We start from the raw sequence: 20,060 nt of genomic DNA, 5'->3' as shown, positions 1-20,060 counted from the left end.
GTTTTATTAAAAACGCCCAAAGATTGCAATATTTGAGCTTCCCAGCTGTTTTCGTTGACGCGTATCGGCTACCACATTTGTGGTCAATGGTATATGAGCTCATATACTATTGCCTGTTAAAACATACTGCTTTTCCCAACACCATACAAACTCTTAAATTTTAAGATTGAGGAAACGTCGTAATTTTCATCTCGGCTTCTTCCAAACAGTACGTCCATGGCAGTATTTTAAAGTTGTCACGAAACTGATTTGAAATTTTAATAGTCTTTATGGTTTTCGAGGACGCTGTCTTCAAATTAGAGAAGTGACGTGTGCATGGATTTTGAGCCATGTTTCATGGTCCATAATAACTTGGTCTTTGTTTATTTTTAAGGCATCAAACTTGGTCAAATAACCAATCTCGAGGTGCTCTTTCATGTGGTGGTGTCAGTTTATCGATTGATTTAAAGTTGAACCTCGCCCCAGTTTCCTTTGCAACCTCGGAATAGCCAAGGGCGATCTTTGCTGACGTCATTGTTTACATTTTGCCTCATTAGCTATGAAAAGGCTATGACAAATTGAAGCGAACTAAGCTGTACAAACACATATAAAGTGCTTTTGCAGTGCAAGCCATTCAGCACAAATTTCTTGTTTACTTTTATGCGCAGCTTCGTTCGGAAATAAAAGTCGCCCGTAATTGGAAATTCACCTTTATATAAAGACGACAAAGTTGCGTACTTTGAAATATTAAATGAAAACTGTCGAAAACATATCAATTACGTAATAAAAATAATGCTGAAATAATTAATTCTTATTTGAGGTTGTTGATTAGACATAATATTATGAACCAGAAAAATGTAGCAGAGAAAAGAAACGTTTTGATAAACAAAATTCTATAGCATTTAATAACAGGCTATAAAATATAATTTTTTGCTTCGCGGGAGCTTGTATTTTCATTAGCAATTTTGTGTTTGCATGTATAAGTCAAACACTATAATGGTCAATATAGATCTATATACTTCAATTAAAAAAAATACACTTCTTCAAAACAATTATCTATCCAAAATGTATTGTTGACATAAAAAGCTATGCAAATGAATCTTGCTTTTTAACGTAGTGTTTGAAAGTTTGTCGCAAAAACGTGCCATTTTAATTACGCCATTTAATCGGAATTCCGCAATTTTAATACAGCCATTTACTTAAATCAAAGGAATAAAGTATTCTGTAAGGAATATTTTTTTAAGAACGTGGTCCCTCATGAATAGAACGCTGAAAACGTTGAAACGTAGAACGCTGAAAATTTATACAGACCGGCCTGAATGACAATTCGTGCCTTTGTTTCAAAAGCGGCCATGTTTTTGAACTTGTGGTCGTATTCCATATTTGGTAAAATCACCTGCGGTCATTTTAAGTTGTTTTTGTTTTGAACAACGCGGCACAGCAGAGTTTCGCGTTTACGAAAATTAATTTCCATTCATGAAAAAAGCGATTGGATTTGGCGACTCTGAATCGCGTACTGGACCTTGCATTATTGAGAAGAAGTATACACGCTTGGTTTGCCGGTGATTTTCTTTCAGGAGGCCCGCTCTACAGTTTGAGGAATTATTCGGGCATTTATTTCGTTGTTCAAAATTTATTTAATTACTACACTCTCGAATGTCTTGGCACGAACACAGTATTGGACAAATATTATTGAGCACGGCTGTTTAAAGACACCGCGAATAATATGCTTTTAAATGATTTCTGGCGAAATCACATCGGAAATTGAATGCTCGCACGACGAAAAACTCTAAACATATGATTTTTCTTTGAGAGCCGACAGTCAGGGAAGGTAACTCGAAACAGCTTTTGTTGAAGATAGCCAGAAAAGGTGGAGACTTGCCGGTATTTTCTCGCATATTGTGGTGTCTTCAACTGCAGTTTACAATAAGGGAACTCCATTAGCGAATGTTTCGGCAAAGCGCTGGCGTATGTTTATTCCTCTTTCGCCGAAGGACATCTTCGCTCTTCGTTTTTGGCAACATTGGAACAAAGGAGATAGCTCTGGTACACCGGTATTATGTAATTTTCTCTGCTGGGATTTAAAACAGTGAAGGTAAGTCGACTTTAACTTACAACCGCTTCATAAATAAACTTCAGTGTCATAAGATTGTTTGCAAACTTGCTTATCATACGCAAATGTACATGTTTTACTCCGCGAAACTACAAAGCACATTACTGAAGGAAAAGCTTTTAAAAAACTTGCTAATTATTTGGATATCGCAATAATAATGACTCTACAATGCTAAGGACGCAAAGAAAATAATTAAGAAAGATAACTTGCTCGTTAGTATTAGGAAATTTGAATGCGTGCAATTTAAACATGTCATAATCAGCAAAATCGCTGTATTACGGCGCCGAAAGGCCTTTTGGTGTATACAGTTTCAGTTTGTGTAGCAAGAGACAAAAAACGAAAAATTGAATAATTAAGTCGTTAGGAAAACATGATGAGAAACTTAAATAAGCTCATTTTAGATTCATTTAGTTACTTATGTAAGTTAAATAAGTCATGATAGCGATGGTCCCGCTTTAATTAATTTCCAGGGTCGAAACAGAGGCTTGTTTTGCCGATTTTCAAAATGATGCTAAAAAAGTGTATTTAAATTGAAATTTACATACGCGCATAACCTCTTTGAAAACGATAGGTGTATATGAAATTACAAGCGTCTGTTTTTTGCATATCGTCGAGGAACATTCTAAATGTTTTCAGTCGGATCGGAGATGATTTTTTCATGATAATTTTTTTTCTTTGTCGTCTAAATACAGTTTTATTCCGGTAGTGGGGCGCCTTGTTTTAAACCAGGAATATTAACCTGGACTTTATTTATTTTTGCGACCATTTGTCTGATTTTGGTACGGTATGACATGCTTTTTAGTCGATAAAATCCAAATACCTGCCTTAATGACTCCCGTTTCTATTAGCCACTCTGACTAAGTGTATGCACGCATTGCTGACCTTAACTGTAGGTGGCCATTCCAAAAAGAGCCTGATAAAACCGTTCAACAAACCATTCCATTCACTGTATTTTTTCTCTTCATTCCCTCACATATCTTATGTCTTTTATTTTCTGAATTGAATTAAACCAAGAAAATACCAAAGTGGTAAATTAAAGTCGGATGCAACATTTTGAGGCGTTGTGTCCTCTGAACAGAATTTCATCTGTGATACCGCCCATTAATCCAGTAAACGTTTGCGGGAAATATTTCGGTAAAAACAAAACGTTGGTATTGAACCTGATCATGATAATTATGCCGTAAAAAAATCGGTCCTGACCCGATTACTTTTGTAGAGAAACTGAGTCAAGTGTTCGTGGGGCCATTAAGGCGCTTTTGAAATGCCGACGAAAAAAAAAAAATATGTACACGTACCCGTCGAAAAAATCGGTCCGGAACCGATCAATTTTGTAGAGAAACAGTCGGGTCCGGACCGATTTTTTGATGGGTCAGTACCCAATTTTTTCTGACGTGTAAACGGCCTTTCAGACTGTACTTCTGTGAAAATTGCCTGAACATAATTTTTCACAGAGCTGGGAATAAATTGAAAGGCTCGAAGTGGGTCATAAGTTATCAATTGTCACCATGTAGTTAAAAGGTGGAATCAATCTGCAAAAACAAAAGCTTCAAAGTTAAAAAGTTATTACCACTGTATTTTTTCCATTAGCAATGGGTTGCAAAATGATACTAAACCTCACGGTATATGGCGCTAACCAGCCGGCGAAAGTAGAAGTTAATTATCCTATCACAAATATATCATACTGAATGAGGGAAGAAAAGTGTCAAGAGATTTTAAGTTTTTTCTTATTCAGAAAATTATTTTAGTCGGTTTTAAGGAAAGGTCAACGTGATATTTTTAAGTTAGGAAGACGCTTAAATCAAACAAAGATTGTTAGGACTGCAAAAGATTAAAAAGGATTACGAACGTCAAAGTTGAAAAAAAATGGCCAATTTTTCGAGATGCAACGTTAGTAATGCGCCTGCTTTAGCAGAAGAAACTCTGCCAAGCGATTTATGGCCCTGGGATTGACTTGATCGGGTAGTATTGCAATACGAATCTGAATTACAATGTTTAATCCTTCAGCAGCACGCAGTTGTTGTTGTTTTGATTGTTTCTCCCTCCTCAATGTTGAGGATCAAAGACCACGACCATACAGCTACCGAGACGCTTTTCATCGAGATTTTAATCGGCGCTTTACCACTGGATCCCATGCATGTAATTGCTAAGGATGGCAAGAGTTGATTGATTTTGCCGCGTACCGAATCTAGGCATGCTCTTCACCGCGGTTAAACGTCTCAGGCAGCTTTTCTTTCCATTTCGGCGTTTTTTGCTCATATTTAAGTGCTAGTATGAACAAGGATACCTAAAAATAGTTTCTGAGTGTAAGCATAATCCCATTTCCTCAGGTAAACGAGTATTTTACTTTTTAAATGTTTCGCATCCAAACCAAAGTACTTTGAATAATGGCGCCGACAAGTCTGCATATCGCTATTTTTAAACGCGTAGAACTTTTTTAGTAAAGCTCCAAAAAACTTAGCAAACCCTTAGGATACCGGTAATGTATCGAACTTTAAACTGTGAAAACTAAAACCTTATCTTTGCAGTACTTTTCTTATTTTTTGCATATTTCTGTCGTTTGACCGCTGTCGAGGCATGCTCATAGTTTGGGTACTTTTTTCCTTGAATTTTTGCGTGATAGAGCGACCACGTCAGCGATGCAACATACATATAAAAGTGTAAAATCTCCATACAAAATAGCATTTTTATTTTTTAGTGCCTTAACAGCACAACCACAACGTCTGCGCAAATGATCTGATCCCCGGATCCCCCCAAGATTAATTGTGTAAGATATGAGGTACGATTAACCTTTTTCTTTTTAAGGATCGGTATGGCCAATGAAACAACTATATCGCCAACGACGGAGGCCAAAGGTAACAATAAATTACTTCTAAGTTCAACAACAGTAGTTAATACGTGCTTTAATGTAGCGTACATAGCGCTTGCACTGGAAATTTTCTGAAAACTTCGTGCAACGTTTTTGAACCAGTCGATCATAGCAAACGCGAGTTTTCTTGCTCTTGGTCCCAGCTAAATGAACGTTTGTCCTCGTGTTATTAGTTATTTGCAGCGTGTTGATTTGTATTTTTTGCGACAGACGAAGATGCATGGTTACTTTAGCTTAGGTTTTTACGACAGTCACAGAAACAACTCTACTACCCAGGGCTTGAAAAAAACATGAATTACAGCTTGCTATTTGGACAAGTAGCTCTAAACTTTTCCTTGCCTGGGGCAGTTGAATGCTTGGCTTAATAATTAGACGACTAGCTTGGGCCATTGCTCATAAGGCAAACCAGTAACTTGTGGCATATACAAGTACCTCACATACAAACAATGTATACAAACTAGTAATTATTGTCATACAATTTCATCACATACAAACCAGTAATTAGTTGCATGCAATAAATTACCTCACATACAAATCAGAAGTTATTTTCATACAACTACCTCAAATGTGCACTCGGTCCCGGACGACCGGACGAGACTTTTTTCGAGTCCTTGCTACCGTAACCTGCGTCGTATAGTCCCTCATAATTCCCGTACTCAAGCCCATACCGAGATTGCTAACTTAGCATATTATGCTGACTGAAAGAAGCAGGTAACAACAGATCACTTGTGGCATAATCATGTTTCTTTCATGTTTCATTATTTCCTTTGTAGTAGATAAAATATGAGCGGGATGAATACTAATTAGCTGAGCAGGAGTTTGTATCAAAAGTTAATTCTATTGTTTGCATGATTTGTATTGGGGTTAACAGTTGAGTACATGTGATCTGAATATTGTGCTGGGATTGGTCTGCACCCTCATGAATAGTTAATGAATTTTACAACTATAGATACAGACATTCCGTTTTGGATGATCGTCATCTGGTGCGTGGCTGGTGTCCTTGTGGTAATTATGATCATAGTGGCTATTTACTATAGCTATGTTGTTTGCTGCCAAAGGAGGAAGCGCAAACGTAAAAGGTAAAGATAGATCTTAGCATTCTTTAAGTACAATTGGGAAAAATGCAAACGTTACCATAGTTAATAGAGGTAAATGGTAAGGAAGCCCGGCAAAGTTCTTTGTTGTAAGTTGTTTGTTCGCTACTTTTGGGGTTGACCCTGCACAAAACCTGACAAAATTCAAGGGGGGTACGTGTGTTCATGTAACTAACCAATAGAAACATTGTGATTACGTAATTTGTGCAAAGTGTATGAGCGAAAAACAAAAATTGTGCAGAGTCGTGGAACTTCAAGCATAAATCTTGGCCTCTTTGCTTGCTTCTTTGATGCTTGCCGGGCTTCCTAACCATTTCCCTCTATTAACTATGATGTCCGGTGCCAAATATTCTTAAAAGCGCTTGACGAATTTCTGATGTCTGGAGCGGTTTTCACTTGAGTGTCGAAGGCAATTTGCATTCACTACGCTTAGTGATTGATCAAGAAAACTCCCGCCACTTTCTCATCCAAACAGAATTAAAACCAAAACCAATCGTGACTCTCGCGCGCACATTTGTCCGCGCCTTGCGTCGGTTGCATGTTTTTGCTTTGAATTGTGATTGGATCAATGAATGCATGGGTTGTAGTCCATCAGCTAGTGGGGTTGTATGGCTCACTTAAGGGGAACAAACGAAACTTGTCTAATATTACTCTTTGACTATTAAGCATCATAAAAATGTGTGATAGCAAGGATAAAACGGTAGCTTTCACTGTGTAAATCGAATTTGAAATTTGCTCTCATATCTTTCTTTTGGCCGCCATCTTGGATTTTAAAACAAAAATCCTCAATTTTTTTATTCGTTCTTAAATACTTACTGATTTTTTGCTTAGATTTATATTTGAGAGGTACTACATATTCGGGACATTATTTAAGCATTTTTTACGGTTATAAAAGCAAAGTACGCAATAAATGAGGTCGCAATGTCCGCCATTTTGTTTTTCAGCTCGTTTTCCTTTTGCTCCTCAATCATCTAAAATAACAAAATTACCATAAAGGCGTTCCATCGCAATGCTACGTTTTTTCAAGTATACTACACCATTAATCAGTATACCTCAAATCAGATTACATAGCTACGTCCACGCATAAGGTTAGAATAGGGCTCAGTTAAAAGATTGTTGAGTACAGAACAAACAGAATCGCCACACTCGTATAAAGTCCTCCTTCACTAATGCTATGCTTCTGTCAACTCTTCTGGAGCGGTGAAGGAATTACCGGAAGGGAATCAGTAGCTCTTCTCTAGATTGTGGCTTGAAAATTTCCTCTTGTAACATTGAGTTCGGTTAGTGGAGATGCCTCGCGTGGTGGGAGAACCTCTGGCTTTACTTTCCCGGGCGCCGTTCACTTTTCTCTGGCTTCACTTTCCCTGTCGCCGTGAATCTCATAGCACCGCACATCCACACTCTGACACGTCTTTTTCTCGTACAGCTGATACACTTATGCTTTCGTATCTTTAATGATCACCTCGGATACTGCAACTCCTCCCCGCTAATCGCCATAGCTCGGACGTACGTTTCGTACGTTGGCAAAGCTCCACTTTTCTGGTCTTCGCACCTCTTCCCTCTTTTTCAAAGTACTTTGCATGTTCGTGGGACGATATGTTTGAAATAAAGGGCTGGGTTGGAAAATGACGATTGTTTTTTAGGGGGATTTATTCAAGACACTTGAATGGCAATGGTATTTTATCTACGCGCTCTCTTTTCTTCGTGAAATAATTTTTAAATCTGCACTTTTTGCTTTATTTTGTGGTACAAACAGTCATATTGTGAACAATAATCAGCCGTGGCGACGTCACATATGACATCACGTTGTTGTTTTTGAAACACCAGAATGAACGAAATCATGTTCTTAGTTCCAATAAGTTTTAAATTTGCGTTTGAAAGCGATTCGTTTACGTTAAAAGAATGCAGGCAGCTTTGTAGCTTTTTCACCCCAAAAATCCAAGATGGCGGCCAAATTAAGAAGCGTATAGGGGAGCCAATTTAAAATTCGATTTATAAGTGAAAGCTACCGTTCCAACCTTGCTATCATACATTTTTGTGATGCTCAACAGGCAAGGATTAAGATAAGACATGTTTCGTTTGTTCCCCGAAAGTGAGCCATGAACCCAAATTTTCGGATCTCAGCTGATGGACTATTGTGTCCGTTGTGATAGGCCAGAGTGATGAATTTGGCTTTCGTTTTCTTACACATATGCACTATTTACAAATAGCGCGGGAAATCACGCTAGAATTCTCAGGAAGGTATATTTTCGCGTACGTCAGTATGACTTAAGAGGGGTTTTCCGAGCGAGGCGAGTTGAAGAGCTCTGTAAAGACATTAAATGATCGCTGATCGCGAGGGAAGTTGAAGAGCTCTGTAAAAAAATAATAAATGATCGAGTTTCAAGTAAACTTCGAGAATGTTCTTGTCTGGCCGTCTCGTTGTGAGATCATTACTGAAGAAAAAAGCTGCAGACCTAGCAGAATTTACACTGTACCTTACCAATACTAAAAATGTTTGTTTCTAATTCAGACCCTTCGAGCAGCATCGAAACCCAAGACATCCAATGGACTTTTATCCACGAGGATACATTCAACAACTGCACAGTGAAGACGCAAACGCAAGATCTATGTTCTCGCCATCGTTTGTCGATAACATGAGAATTCCCCGCGCGATGGAAGTTAAGATAATAGAGTCAGTGAACAGTTTGAACAATACACACCCTCGTCCCCTATACAGTCCAACGTGTCAGTCACCTACACGTCTCAGTCAGGATTACCTTAACGCGGACATGTTTTCCCTTCCTAATAAAGAGAGAATGCCACCCACGAGGCAACAGTCTTTTAGGTACTCCAACATGAGCACAGAGGAGTCAAACGAGAGAATGTTCAGGGAGAAGATGTTGGTTTCTGAGTTAAGAGAGAAATTGCGAAATCAACAAAAAATTAACGAGTAAGGGCGAGGAGCTGAAAATCATTGAGGCCGCAAAAACACTGATGACGCACTTCCTTCGCGCTCGAATTTCATGAAATTTAAACGACTCCGCCACGAAATTGAAGCGAAATGAAGTCGAGATGTGTGGCTTTCCAGTTCCATCTTGCTGGTAGGAACTACTTTGCCACAGAGAGATCAGCGCAAATGCTACCAGTACACCTCTTTCTTAAGGGCATGTTCACAGTGTTACGAATCTTCTTGTTAGCGCACCTTCAGTAAAGCCTTAACATGCATTGAAGAAACCACCAGAAGAGCAAATTTTCGCTTCCCCGACAGGCAAAACATGGCTTTTGAATTGATAAAAACTGGCATGTCAACGCCGGCAAACAATGCGGGACTTGTTTCAAGGTTCCAAGGTACTAAGAAGTCCGCTTCGGGCAACAAATTAAATGAACCATTGTTATATACTTGCGTTCCCCACTAAAAAGACCGTTTTGGGGCAGTTCGATATGCTTCCACGTAAAAACGCTTGAAATCAAAGACCAGAGCACGAGAGTAAGAAGCCTTTGAACGTAGCTAGTATATATCTATCAGTGACATAAGAACAACCTCAAGGCTGAAGAGTGACATCTACGAATTTTTAATAGGTTACTAAGACAACTTAACCAAAACCAATTAACTATCTCAAAGCTAGTGGGTCTTTCGCGACGTAGAATCTGTCAGATTCGCACCAAATGCTCTTCAAATAAGAATCTTCCGTTTTGGATTCTAGGCTGTCGTCGGCATACTCCTCTGTCATTTGGCCTAAATGGGACCTGTCGATGGCTGACGTAAAATAGTTGAAGGGGGAGGGTTTACCAATTGCTGTTTTAAAATAAAATAGCTAGCAGTTAATTCAGTCCTAAATTACCTCTACTTATTTTTGTAAATTCAAGGCAGGCAGATCCTGAGAAGGAACGATTTGATCTTAAATTAGCGATCGAGGTTTTGCCTTGAGACTGGATTTTCCAAATACTCCGTAAACTGTTAAGAGAATTGCGATGCTCACCTCAGATCAGAACTAAATAGGATCGCTGAATACAAAACAAAAAGCACTGTTATAAGACGTAGAGCTCGATAGCACGAGTAAAGGGAGAGTGGATTTTGTAACCAAGAAGAAAGACACAATTGAAACTGCCTCCTCCCCAAGTGCTTCGCATTTGAAAGAGCGCAATGCGCTTAGGACTGGTGACTAGCGCGAGCCTGATATTGTGATTAAAGGTGCTCAACAGTCGATAATGCATTCCACTGCGGTCAAACGACAGAAATATGCAAAAAAAATAAGAAAAGTACTGCAAAGATAAGGTTTTAATTTTCACAGTTCAAAGTTCAATACATAACTGGTATCCTAAGGGTTTACTAAGTTTTTTGGAGCTTAACTAAAAAAGTTCTACGTGTTTGAAAATAGCGATATGCGGACTTGTAGCTACTTGTCGGCGCCATTTGTCAAAGCACCTTTGGTTCGGATGCGAAACATTTAAATAGTAAAAACACTGGTTTACCTGAGGGAATGGGATTATGCTTTCACTCGGCAACTATTTTTATCTATCCTTGCTTGTAATAACCCTTCAATTTGAACAAAAAACGGCGAAATGGAGAGAAAACCTGCCTGAGACGTTTGACCGCGGTGAAATAATGCATAAGCTCTACATAAAAAATCTTCGAGTAGACCGTGCACCATCTTTTGTCGCTAAAAAATCGTTACTTGCAGAAGTAACCTAATCTATAAATCTAGTGCTTAAAGTCTCCTAAGCTTCATTAAGGCAAAATTTAAATACAAAAAAACATCACATTTGTGCCACAAACAAAAGAGTTGTGGGCTAAAATGTTGTTAGCCAGAAATTTAACAATGTTGTAAAACCCGAATAATGAAATTTGTATTTCTAACGAAATACTGCAAATATTGCATGTTTTTGGACTGCTACTAAAGAGAATTAGTTAAAACTGTAATTTAAATTGCAGATAGCGAAGTCATTTTGTTCAATATATTTTAAATATAAAAATTGAAATTGAAGATAGAATCACAAAGTTTTATAAATGAAAGTTTTTGTTTATAATTATGGCCTTATGAGTATGTATGACCGATTTGCTTCTGTTGTTGAAGTCTCGTGCATGCGCAGCAATCGTGATACGTATTCAGTGAATGAAGGAATGATCGATCGATCGATCGTTCCATCTTTCCATCGATCGATTGATTGATTGATTGCTTGCTTGCTTGATTGATTGTTTGTTTGATTGATTGATTGATTGAAGGAAGGAAGGAAGGAAGGAAGGAAGGAAGGAAGGAAGGAAGGAAGGAAGGGAGGAAGGAAGGAAGGAAGGAAGAAATGCAACTCCCTGATCATCGGACTAGCTCGGACTGGCTTGGGACAAACGGTTTCAAATCACGATGGCATAAAAGATGTAAAAATTAATGTAGTTTTAGAGTGGTCATGCATTTAATTTCGAGATAGCTAGTTTTCAGGCATGCCACTGAAACAGAGGAAACAACACCAAAACCTTAAAAAACAGTATTTCAAGTACAATTTATCACACAGCTTTCTTTCCTGTGTCAATTCATCCAAAAAGTCAAATTTTCCTAACACCGTCACAATTACCTCATAGACTGAATTGACCCTGTGTTGCTTCACGGCTGTTCGACGGTGTCCAAAATCTTGACAATGACATGGAGGACAAAAACTGAAACACAGAAACTCACAAAACCTGGTAAATGTACACAAAACATTTCATGCAGTCATTCTTGACGTGGTACTGTTCTTTGCTCTGTGACACAAGTTTCCAGACTTTGTCGCGGCACAATTGATCCATTTTGTTTTGATAACCGTACTCTTCTTCAAACATTACATCTTCCCTGATCGTAAAACAAACCAATCCACCCGACCTGACAACTCTCGCCATTTCATCGAAGGCCCCTTCAGCTTTCACGTGGTTCAAGGTAAACACACCAACTGCAATGGCGGCGTCGTAACAGTTATCCGCCATTTGTAATCGCTGATTAGGACCTAGCACATCCACAAAAAAACTCTTGTAAACTCCTTTCTTTTCTGCTTCTTTGAGAATAGCTTCTGACGCATCTAAAGCGTCAATGTTGATGAACTTTCTCTTGACCAGTTCTTCTCCAACCAGTCCTGTTCCCGCACCAACATCAAGGATTCTAGCATCTTCCGAAAACTTAAACTGTTTTAGAGTGTTTGCTAATATTTCTGCTCCAGTTTCGGGTCCGACATACCCTCTGTTGGCTTTCACATCCTGTCAAATAGAAAAAAATGTTACAAGCTCACGCTGTGAAACCGCTCGAGTGTGTGAACTTATCCGAAAAATATTAGCCTCCTTCGCAGAAGAGCCCAAAGATCGTCTGCAAAGGAGGCTTCAAAATATAAATTAAAATTTCTATGGGAAAACACTGGGGCCGTTCGTCGAGGCGAAACAAACGGCTTCGTTTCGCCCCGACTTAATACTGCCCATGAGTTCTGAGGATGCTGTCATGCACAAAGACTAACTGCGTGACAAGCAAAGGGCCAAACTGTAGAATATTGGGCCACTTATTTGCATCTCAGTGAATTTGAATGGTTCCTTATTTTTTGTATATGCTTCGTTCTTAAAAAAGCGTTCAGTGACGGCCCGGTATTCTAAAACCGCTCCCAAGCAAAGATACAAATGCTAAATTTAAAATGCTTTTAAAACTTGCGCGACGAATGAAATCGTTTGTCAATTTATTAGAATATTTTTGTCCGTCAAGGTCGTCAAGCGTGACGTAAAACAAAATGGCAGCGACGTGGTCACGGCGGACTAAGAAAGAGAAGAGCTGCTCGTGATCTACAAATTATAATTAAAAAAAGAAAGAAATGCACAATGGGATCCCCTACACCAAAAGGCATGTTGTGGCAAACATTGTTCACTGGTCAAAGCAATGCAATGTTCGTTCGAATCGGAGTCGATGAATTGCGCCGGCCAAATAAAGTGACAATGGATAGCTTCCATAAAACACTGACAGAGGCAACAGATAAACAATTTGCATCGGAATTTTTCAACCCAAGGCTCGTTTTCTTATTAGGCAAGTTTGATAATGCATTTGCAGTCTGTTTACAGAGAGGGCGCTATTGCTGGTTTTCACTGTCACGCAATCAAAAAATAAATTCGAAACCATTTAACTACAGAAGCCATGAATTTCAAATATTATAGACGATAAATAGATAAACAATTTCTCCAAGTTTCAGGTCTTTGCGGTGTACCGTTCGCGAGTTATTTGCCGAACCTTTCCTAGCAAATTTATAAAGCTTAGTATGGAGATGCCATAACTGTGTCCTTCCGAGAGACACAAATATGGCCGACGTCAGTGATGTCAGATAAACCATCTGGAACTCAATTCTGTTTACAACAGCGGCAATCTTTGGCTCATGAGCTAGTACAGTTTCACATAAAAACCACTTATTATATCTGAAATGTTCAATCCGCTGAAAATGGAAAGGAACGGCCTTTTTTCAAACAAAACAGCTTTGTCACGGCACTCAGCTTGATGTCACCGTGACATACGACGGAGAACTCAAATATTCAAAATGCTCTGTTTAAAAAACGAATGACACTATAGATCTGGAAATTTGCAAAAAGATATATTTTTAGTTTATCTTACGTCTAATGACAACGAAAGTTTAGTAGGCCTAGTGAATTTTTATTTCCGAATTTTATGACGTAACGTGAAAACCAAGAATTATATGTCTGCAACACATGTGTACGGCCACATGACAAAGTTAAGACACTTTCTTGTTACCTTATCGTAATCTGAAGCTGTTTCTTTATAGAACTCCATAAGCCCGTCAAAGGTTTCATGTTTGTTTCAGTCACACACAGCTTTTTCCATGTTTAAAACAGAACGTTCATGTATGCACAGCAAATGATGTGGCAGAATATTAGCGAGAACAATGCAATAATAGAATGGTTCAAAACTATGAATAAAATACGATTCTCCAGAGTGACTAATATGAATGACGAGGCTGAATGATGAAGATTAGTTTTTTAACAATGACACAAGCATGGGACAAAGAAAAATTCTGAGTCCCCGAAAGGAATCAACCCAATGTCGAAATCATCAAGTGTGTAGTAAATAATAAAGATGGTAAATTTTAAGCTCTAGTTGATACTAATGAAGATGAAGTGTTCAACAATGACACGAGCATGGGACAAAGAAAAAATCTGAGTCCCCGACAGGAATCGAACCCATGGCCTCCCAGATACCGGTTGGGTGCTCTAATCAACTGAGAGGCTGAATGGATAATTAAAAAGGAAAGCATCGAGAGTGCAAATGTAGGCGGGTATTTTGACATTTCGGTCATCACGCAAGAAAGCGTTGCGTGACGTGACGTCATAAAAGGGGAAGGCGATCCTGTCAAATTCCCAGAAATTCCAATGTCTTCAAATCACGAATCTTAAATTTTTTAGACCATTTCACGAATATGTATTTAAAATATATTTATTGAAAAAATTGAGCTTTAACTGATCACTAGTTAACATGCGTAGCGTTAACCTTTTAAAAGCCCAGTTGCAAGACTTAATCTATCAGGCGAGTTCACAGGGCGAGGCAATTCCTAAAACGCACAAATCGAGCCGACAGAACGCGTCCCACGTACAAGATTAACCTTTGGCCGAGCCGTATCCCGGTTTCCGTAGTAGAAAGGACTAGAAGTATTTCTACTCACCCCTGGATGGGATGCTAGTTCATTGCAGGACTATTCCCGGCAGAAAATTCGCCGGTTCCCATAAACTGAGCCGTACCCAGTCGTTTTCATATAGCACGCGGCAAAGGGAGAAGCACGCACGCTAGCCTGCGTGGCCGGCGTTCAAAATGGAAGGAGAAGGGGAGTTCGAGCGCGAAGCGCAAGGTGCGAGGAGAGAGCGCGAAGCGCGATCGGGGAAGGGGGAAGGGGAACGCGTTCCCCTTTCCCCCTTCCCCGATCGGGCTTCGTGCTCTCTCACTCGCACCTCGCGCTCGAATTCCCCTTCTTCTTCTCCTTTGAACGCCGGCCACGCAGGCGACACGCATGCGAGGTGGGGAAGCAAGGGGTGATGGGAAGGAAGAAGTGGAGAAGGTCTTCCTCTTTCGCCATCTTCCTTTCTCGGTACCCATCTTTTCCTGTGCTGTTTTCCCTGCGATGTATGAAGACGACTGGGGACGAGTTAGACCCATAAATACACCTGAGTGGAGAAAGGCACTATGAGAATAAAGTGTCTTGCCCAAGAACACAAGGCAGTGCCCCGGCCAGGGCTCGAACTCGGACCGCTCAACCTCTTACTGACTCCTTACTTGATTCGTTTCGTTGGTCAATTTCGGTACATATAACCAAGCATATCATGAGTCAAATTGGAGTGGCAATTCACGAAACACAGCCAGATTTGAACTGTTTCCACGTGTCAGGCTCTCAATTTTCGTTCAAATCACGCGTCACGCACAACCCCAGGTTTTTTTCGTCGAGCGTGACGTGAAAGAAAGCGCGCGAGGAAAAATCGCCGCGCGCGGGCACGGCCATTTTCTCAGATTTTCTTTCGCTTCACGCTCGATGGATTGACCAAGAAAAATAAGAGATTGCTCGTAGTTGTAATAATAGAAAAGATGTGCACGATGGGGATCGTGTACACCAAACGGCATGGTGTGGCAAAAGAACGTTTTAATACCCGCCAAAGCAATACACGGATCCATAGTTTCCGAACTACCGGTCCAAATTCAAAAGAAAAGTGAGTACTCATTAAGTCAGGCTATTGTGTTCTGCGATGTTTAACAATGGTTTGACTTTATGAGTGCTCACTTTTCCTTTTAATTTGGACCGAAAGTCTGAAACTCTGGATCCGTGTATGCAATAAATGAATTACGTAACGAGACTTCGAACTTCGTCGATGAATCCCCGGCCAGCCGATTATCGATTAGTTACAGTGACCTTTCATAAAACCAGAAGGCAACGGAGAAACAATTTGCTTCGGAATTTTAAAATCCTTATGGGATTGTTTTTGTTTCAATCGAGTCTGACAATGCATATGTAGTTCGTTTGAAGGGAAGGCGATAATATCTCTGAATATCTGCAACACACGTGTTCCGCATTGCAAATTAACTTACCTTGTCGTAAACTGAAGCTGCTTCTTTGTAAAACTCCATAAGATCTTCAAAGGTTTCATGTTTGTTACAGCCAAATTCGTCTCTTTCCATGTTTGATAACAGACTGTTCATGTGCACCACAGCAAATGGTAGAATATTGTTAACTGCGGCGCGAGAACAATGCAATGATAGTCTGGTTGAGATGTTGTGAATAAAATACATTCATTAACTTATTTAACAAACGCATGCCAATCTGTGTCAATATGCTTACATGTAAAAGAAACGATTCTCCAGAGTATCATTACGTGATATGAATGCAAGGGGTTAGTTAACTAACAATGAAGCTGATTGGGTTAAAAAGGAAGCAATCAGAATGCAAATGTTGGTGATTCAAAATAATGTCGGTCGTCACGCAAGAAAGCAGTGCGTGACCTGACGTCAAAAAAGGGGGAAGGAAATCAAATTCCCAGATACTTTACGTCTATTAAGGGGGGGGGGGGGGGGGGCTCACGTAGAAGCCGTTTTCCCACCGTTTAATGTGGGTTTAATGCGAATATCTCGTTAGTGTTTCAAGCAATTCAAAAACTCTGTGCTCATTTCACAAACATAAAACCTTACCCTGCGAATACAGCCGCCTCTCATAAATTTCGCGAGTACTTAATTTCGCGAAAAATCAAGAGCCATATTTCGCGAGTACTTAATTTCGCGATTTTGGATTTACAAACATTTCACAAACATAAAACCTTACCCTGCGAATACAGCCGCCTCTCATAAATTTCGCGAGTACTTAATTTCGCGAAAAATCAAGAGCCATATTTCGCGAGTACTTAATTTCGCGATTTTGGATTTTTATCTATTCTTCAATATGAAGCTTTGACCTCGAAACTGTAACAACATAATTAATATGAAAGTCATCGTACAAACAGCAAACAAAACAATATACACATGACAAAACACAAGGTATTGGACAGTCTAAATCCCTAATAAGTTCATCTACGACTGCAAAAGCGAGATTTTGAGGAACATGGCGGCAGAGAACAGTTCGAACAGTGCGAGTGATAGAATGCGAGATTACTAATGGACAAAATTAAACAAAAAACTCCTAAACATGAAGCTCAGACATGTTAGAATAACTATGATAAAACACATCGAGTATTATATTATCAGTACGATATTAAATTTCGCGATTTTAAACTTCGCGTGTCCTATTCTTCGCGAGTATTAAATTTAGCGATTTTTTCAAAATCGCGAAAATCGCGAAATTTAGTACTCGCGAATTTAAGTGAGAATAAGGTACCTGCGAAACTTAAAGTGCTACTACGATCAAATTTTCGATTTCCATTTTTTCACATTTTCGTGTACAATTTGACTTTCTTACTTACCTTGCCAATTTTCAATTCATTACGAACATCAGAAGTTGTTTTATTTTAACGTTTATTTCCGATAATTCACGGCCGCCATTAAAAAACCTTGTTCCAAGGCTTGGTTGCGAATAGGGAGAAAATGACGTCAAGGCTCCAAATACCTCACAGGTTGAAATTATAATAACAATCAGCATAGAACATTGCACGAAAAATAAGCCCAAACTTTTTGTTGCTTTTCGCGTGATTTTCACTACATATTGTTATTATAATTTCAACCCGTGAGGTATTTGGAGCCTTGACGTCATTTTCTCCCTATTCGCGACCAAGCCTTGGAACAAGGTTTTTTAATGGCCGCCGTAAATTATCGGAAATAAACATTAAAATAAAACGACTTCTGATGTTCGTAATGGATTGAAAATTGGCAAGGTGAGTAAGAAAGTCTTCTTGTACACGAAAATGTAAAAAAATGGAAATCGAAAATTTGATCGTAGTAGCACTTTAACGTTTCGCTCTTCGTTGCGGGAGCGAATGAGAGGCGGCTGTATTCGCAGGCTAATAAAACCTATTTTTTTGCGGTGTTTTGCAAATTTTTTGGTGAAGTTTGAAGATTTTTGGGAGGAGATAGCTTTTCTCAAAGGAGTAGTAAAATTCGGAGAAATAAGAAATATTGAAAATTTAGTGTGATTTTAAAATTAGTATTTGAAGTTAAAATTTAGTAGTTGAACACCAAAAAAATACAATGACAACCTGTAGTCTGCGTAGCTGGCGGTATTGTTGGGTTCTAAAGCGCGCACAATACCGCCAGCTACGCCTACAATTTCACTCACATTTACCTCCGCCTTAAGCGGCTTTCCATGTTGAATATGGTGGCAAAACTGTTAATGATGTGGTTTCATACAACAACGACCTAGCCTGTGTGCAGGCTCACCTCTCGCTTTCCTCGCCGACTCATTCAGGCGGCTTCGCTGCTTGTGCGTGTGACCCAAAGGTGAGCCTGCTCGCAGACTGTACGAGCTACATGATAAAATCAGATAGCCAGGCATGAGCCATCAATCTATTCACTTTCTACTTTTCATATTTTGGGTTACTGTTGTACAATAAAATTTACACTGTGATCAATTTTGCATTCTATATTGCCATATTATATGCCAAAGTTTAGAACACCTCTATTAAGCGATAGCCTGTGTCTAACCTGTGTATAGTCGCCTACTTTCCTCAAGAAAAATTTGGAAAGAGAATGCACGGTGAGGTGATTTCCCTTGGACAAAGGCCCCACCGGCTTAGAGAGACAGGCCGCTCTATGGACGAGATTTTGTGGCGTAACAGTGTGCTGCTTGCCCGCGAAAACTCTTATTCGAGCAACAACCAATCAGAAACATTACACAAATCCCTGTAGTGCTGTGTCATCAATATGGCGAGGAAAGAAACGTCTGTTCGCACCCAGCCCCCTATCGGTCCTGCCCGGTTAATTGTTGGAACCAGGATAACAATTTAAACTGTTGTGGAATTAAATTATCCGACAAGTCACCAGTGCAGGAAAATCAATTCCACGAGGACTTTTTGTCTTTTGATCTGTGCTCTGGGTAGAGCGGGTAAATGGTGAATAATTAATAAAACGACCAGTCACTTCTGTCCTTGCTGGTGAACGCTTGTTGAATGTAAAACATTATTTCCTCCGGCTAATTAGGCAGGTAGGTAAAACTTTCGAATGAGTACTTTGACTGGTACCCGTGACAGTTACTTTTCCGCTATTTAATAGGTTAGATGTAGATATTAAGTCCTTAAAGCATGTGTTGGAGAGATTGCTTTTCATTGCCCTCCAGAATTTTGGCGTTGATGTTAGTTTGACTACAGTTCTAAGATATAATGTGGACATGCAACTTATTCATTAAAAGAAAAAAAAAAGTAGTTTTGTTGACACTGGAAAACAGATGATGCAGTTTGTGGTTATAAGTGTGTGAAAAAAGACTTCTGGCCCTTTTTCCCTTCTCCCTTTTATAAAATACGCCTGATCGCAGGGATCGCAGGTTAGATCTCTGTCATCTCTCTAACCTGCAATCAGATATCCTTTTTTTCATCGCGAAAAAAAGGCCTGATCACAGATTATTATCTCTCCCTGCTCTTTTCACTTGATCAACACGTGATTTCTGACTTGTTTACTCGATACCTTTGTCTAATGAGTTTTAATTACATTTTAAAGAACGTGTTTCTTATTCAGTGGAATTCCGATTTTTCGAACCTTTCGACAAGTGGTACCAAAAGACGTTTCCCTTGATTTGCTTTGAGACTAAGTCGAACACTACAATTTTAGGCGTCTTAATTTCTCGGACCAATTTACTTTTTCCTTGGAAGTTTAAGAAATAGAGATTACACTGTTCAACTGAGTTTCTAAAAATGTCAGGTATATACACCGTAGGTACTGTATCAATAAACTCTTAAACGTGCTCTAGAAAATTTTAAAGCCCTGAACGCTCCAAAATTTTATTTTTTATAATTAATCCTCGTTTCTTTTTAGCCCTTATTCCCTAGAATCCTCGATGGTAAATCATGACAATTTGAAAACAAGGCGACTTTACTTTTTTTTATAGTCATTCATCTACATACCACATT

The 20,060-nt window shown here is 39.2% G+C and overlaps 2 protein-coding genes across 3 annotated transcripts; one reads left to right on the top strand and one right to left on the bottom strand.

Annotated features, from left to right (window-relative positions):
- Positions 1 to 1,169: 1,169 nt before the first annotated feature.
- On the top strand, positions 1,170 to 11,067 carry LOC144662632 (uncharacterized). Its single transcript, XM_078523493.1, has 4 exons — positions 1,170 to 2,074; positions 4,895 to 4,944; positions 5,908 to 6,037; positions 8,565 to 11,067. Exons 2-4 carry the CDS (start codon positions 4,902 to 4,904, stop codon positions 8,986 to 8,988), a joined length of 597 nt encoding a protein of 198 aa, XP_078379619.1. The 5' UTR covers positions 1,170 to 2,074; positions 4,895 to 4,901; the 3' UTR covers positions 8,989 to 11,067.
- LOC144662626 (methyltransferase-like protein 27) lies at positions 11,057 to 16,393 on the bottom strand. 2 transcript variants are annotated; one of them, XM_078523486.1, is made up of 3 exons: positions 16,358 to 16,393; positions 16,108 to 16,250; positions 11,057 to 12,254 (listed from the first exon to the last, which is right to left on the bottom strand). In XM_078523486.1, the coding sequence occupies exons 1-3, from the start codon at positions 16,386 to 16,388 to the stop codon at positions 11,700 to 11,702; spliced, it is 729 nt and encodes a 242-aa protein (XP_078379612.1). In that variant the 5' UTR covers positions 16,389 to 16,393; the 3' UTR covers positions 11,057 to 11,699. The 2 variants fall into 2 exon arrangements, with proteins under 2 accessions (XP_078379612.1, XP_078379611.1); XM_078523485.1 differs by lacking the exon at positions 16,358 to 16,393 and having other exon boundaries at positions 16,108 to 16,318.
- Positions 16,394 to 20,060: the final 3,667 nt, after the last annotated feature.

This window comes from Oculina patagonica, chromosome 8, assembly GCF_052425735.1.
Source record: "Oculina patagonica isolate OP01 chromosome 8, crgOcupat, whole genome shotgun sequence".
Taxonomy (NCBI): domain Eukaryota; kingdom Metazoa; phylum Cnidaria; class Anthozoa; order Scleractinia; family Oculinidae; genus Oculina; species Oculina patagonica.
The sequence above is the reverse complement of the archived record's forward strand: the minus strand, read 5'-3'. Positions and strand labels throughout refer to the sequence as shown.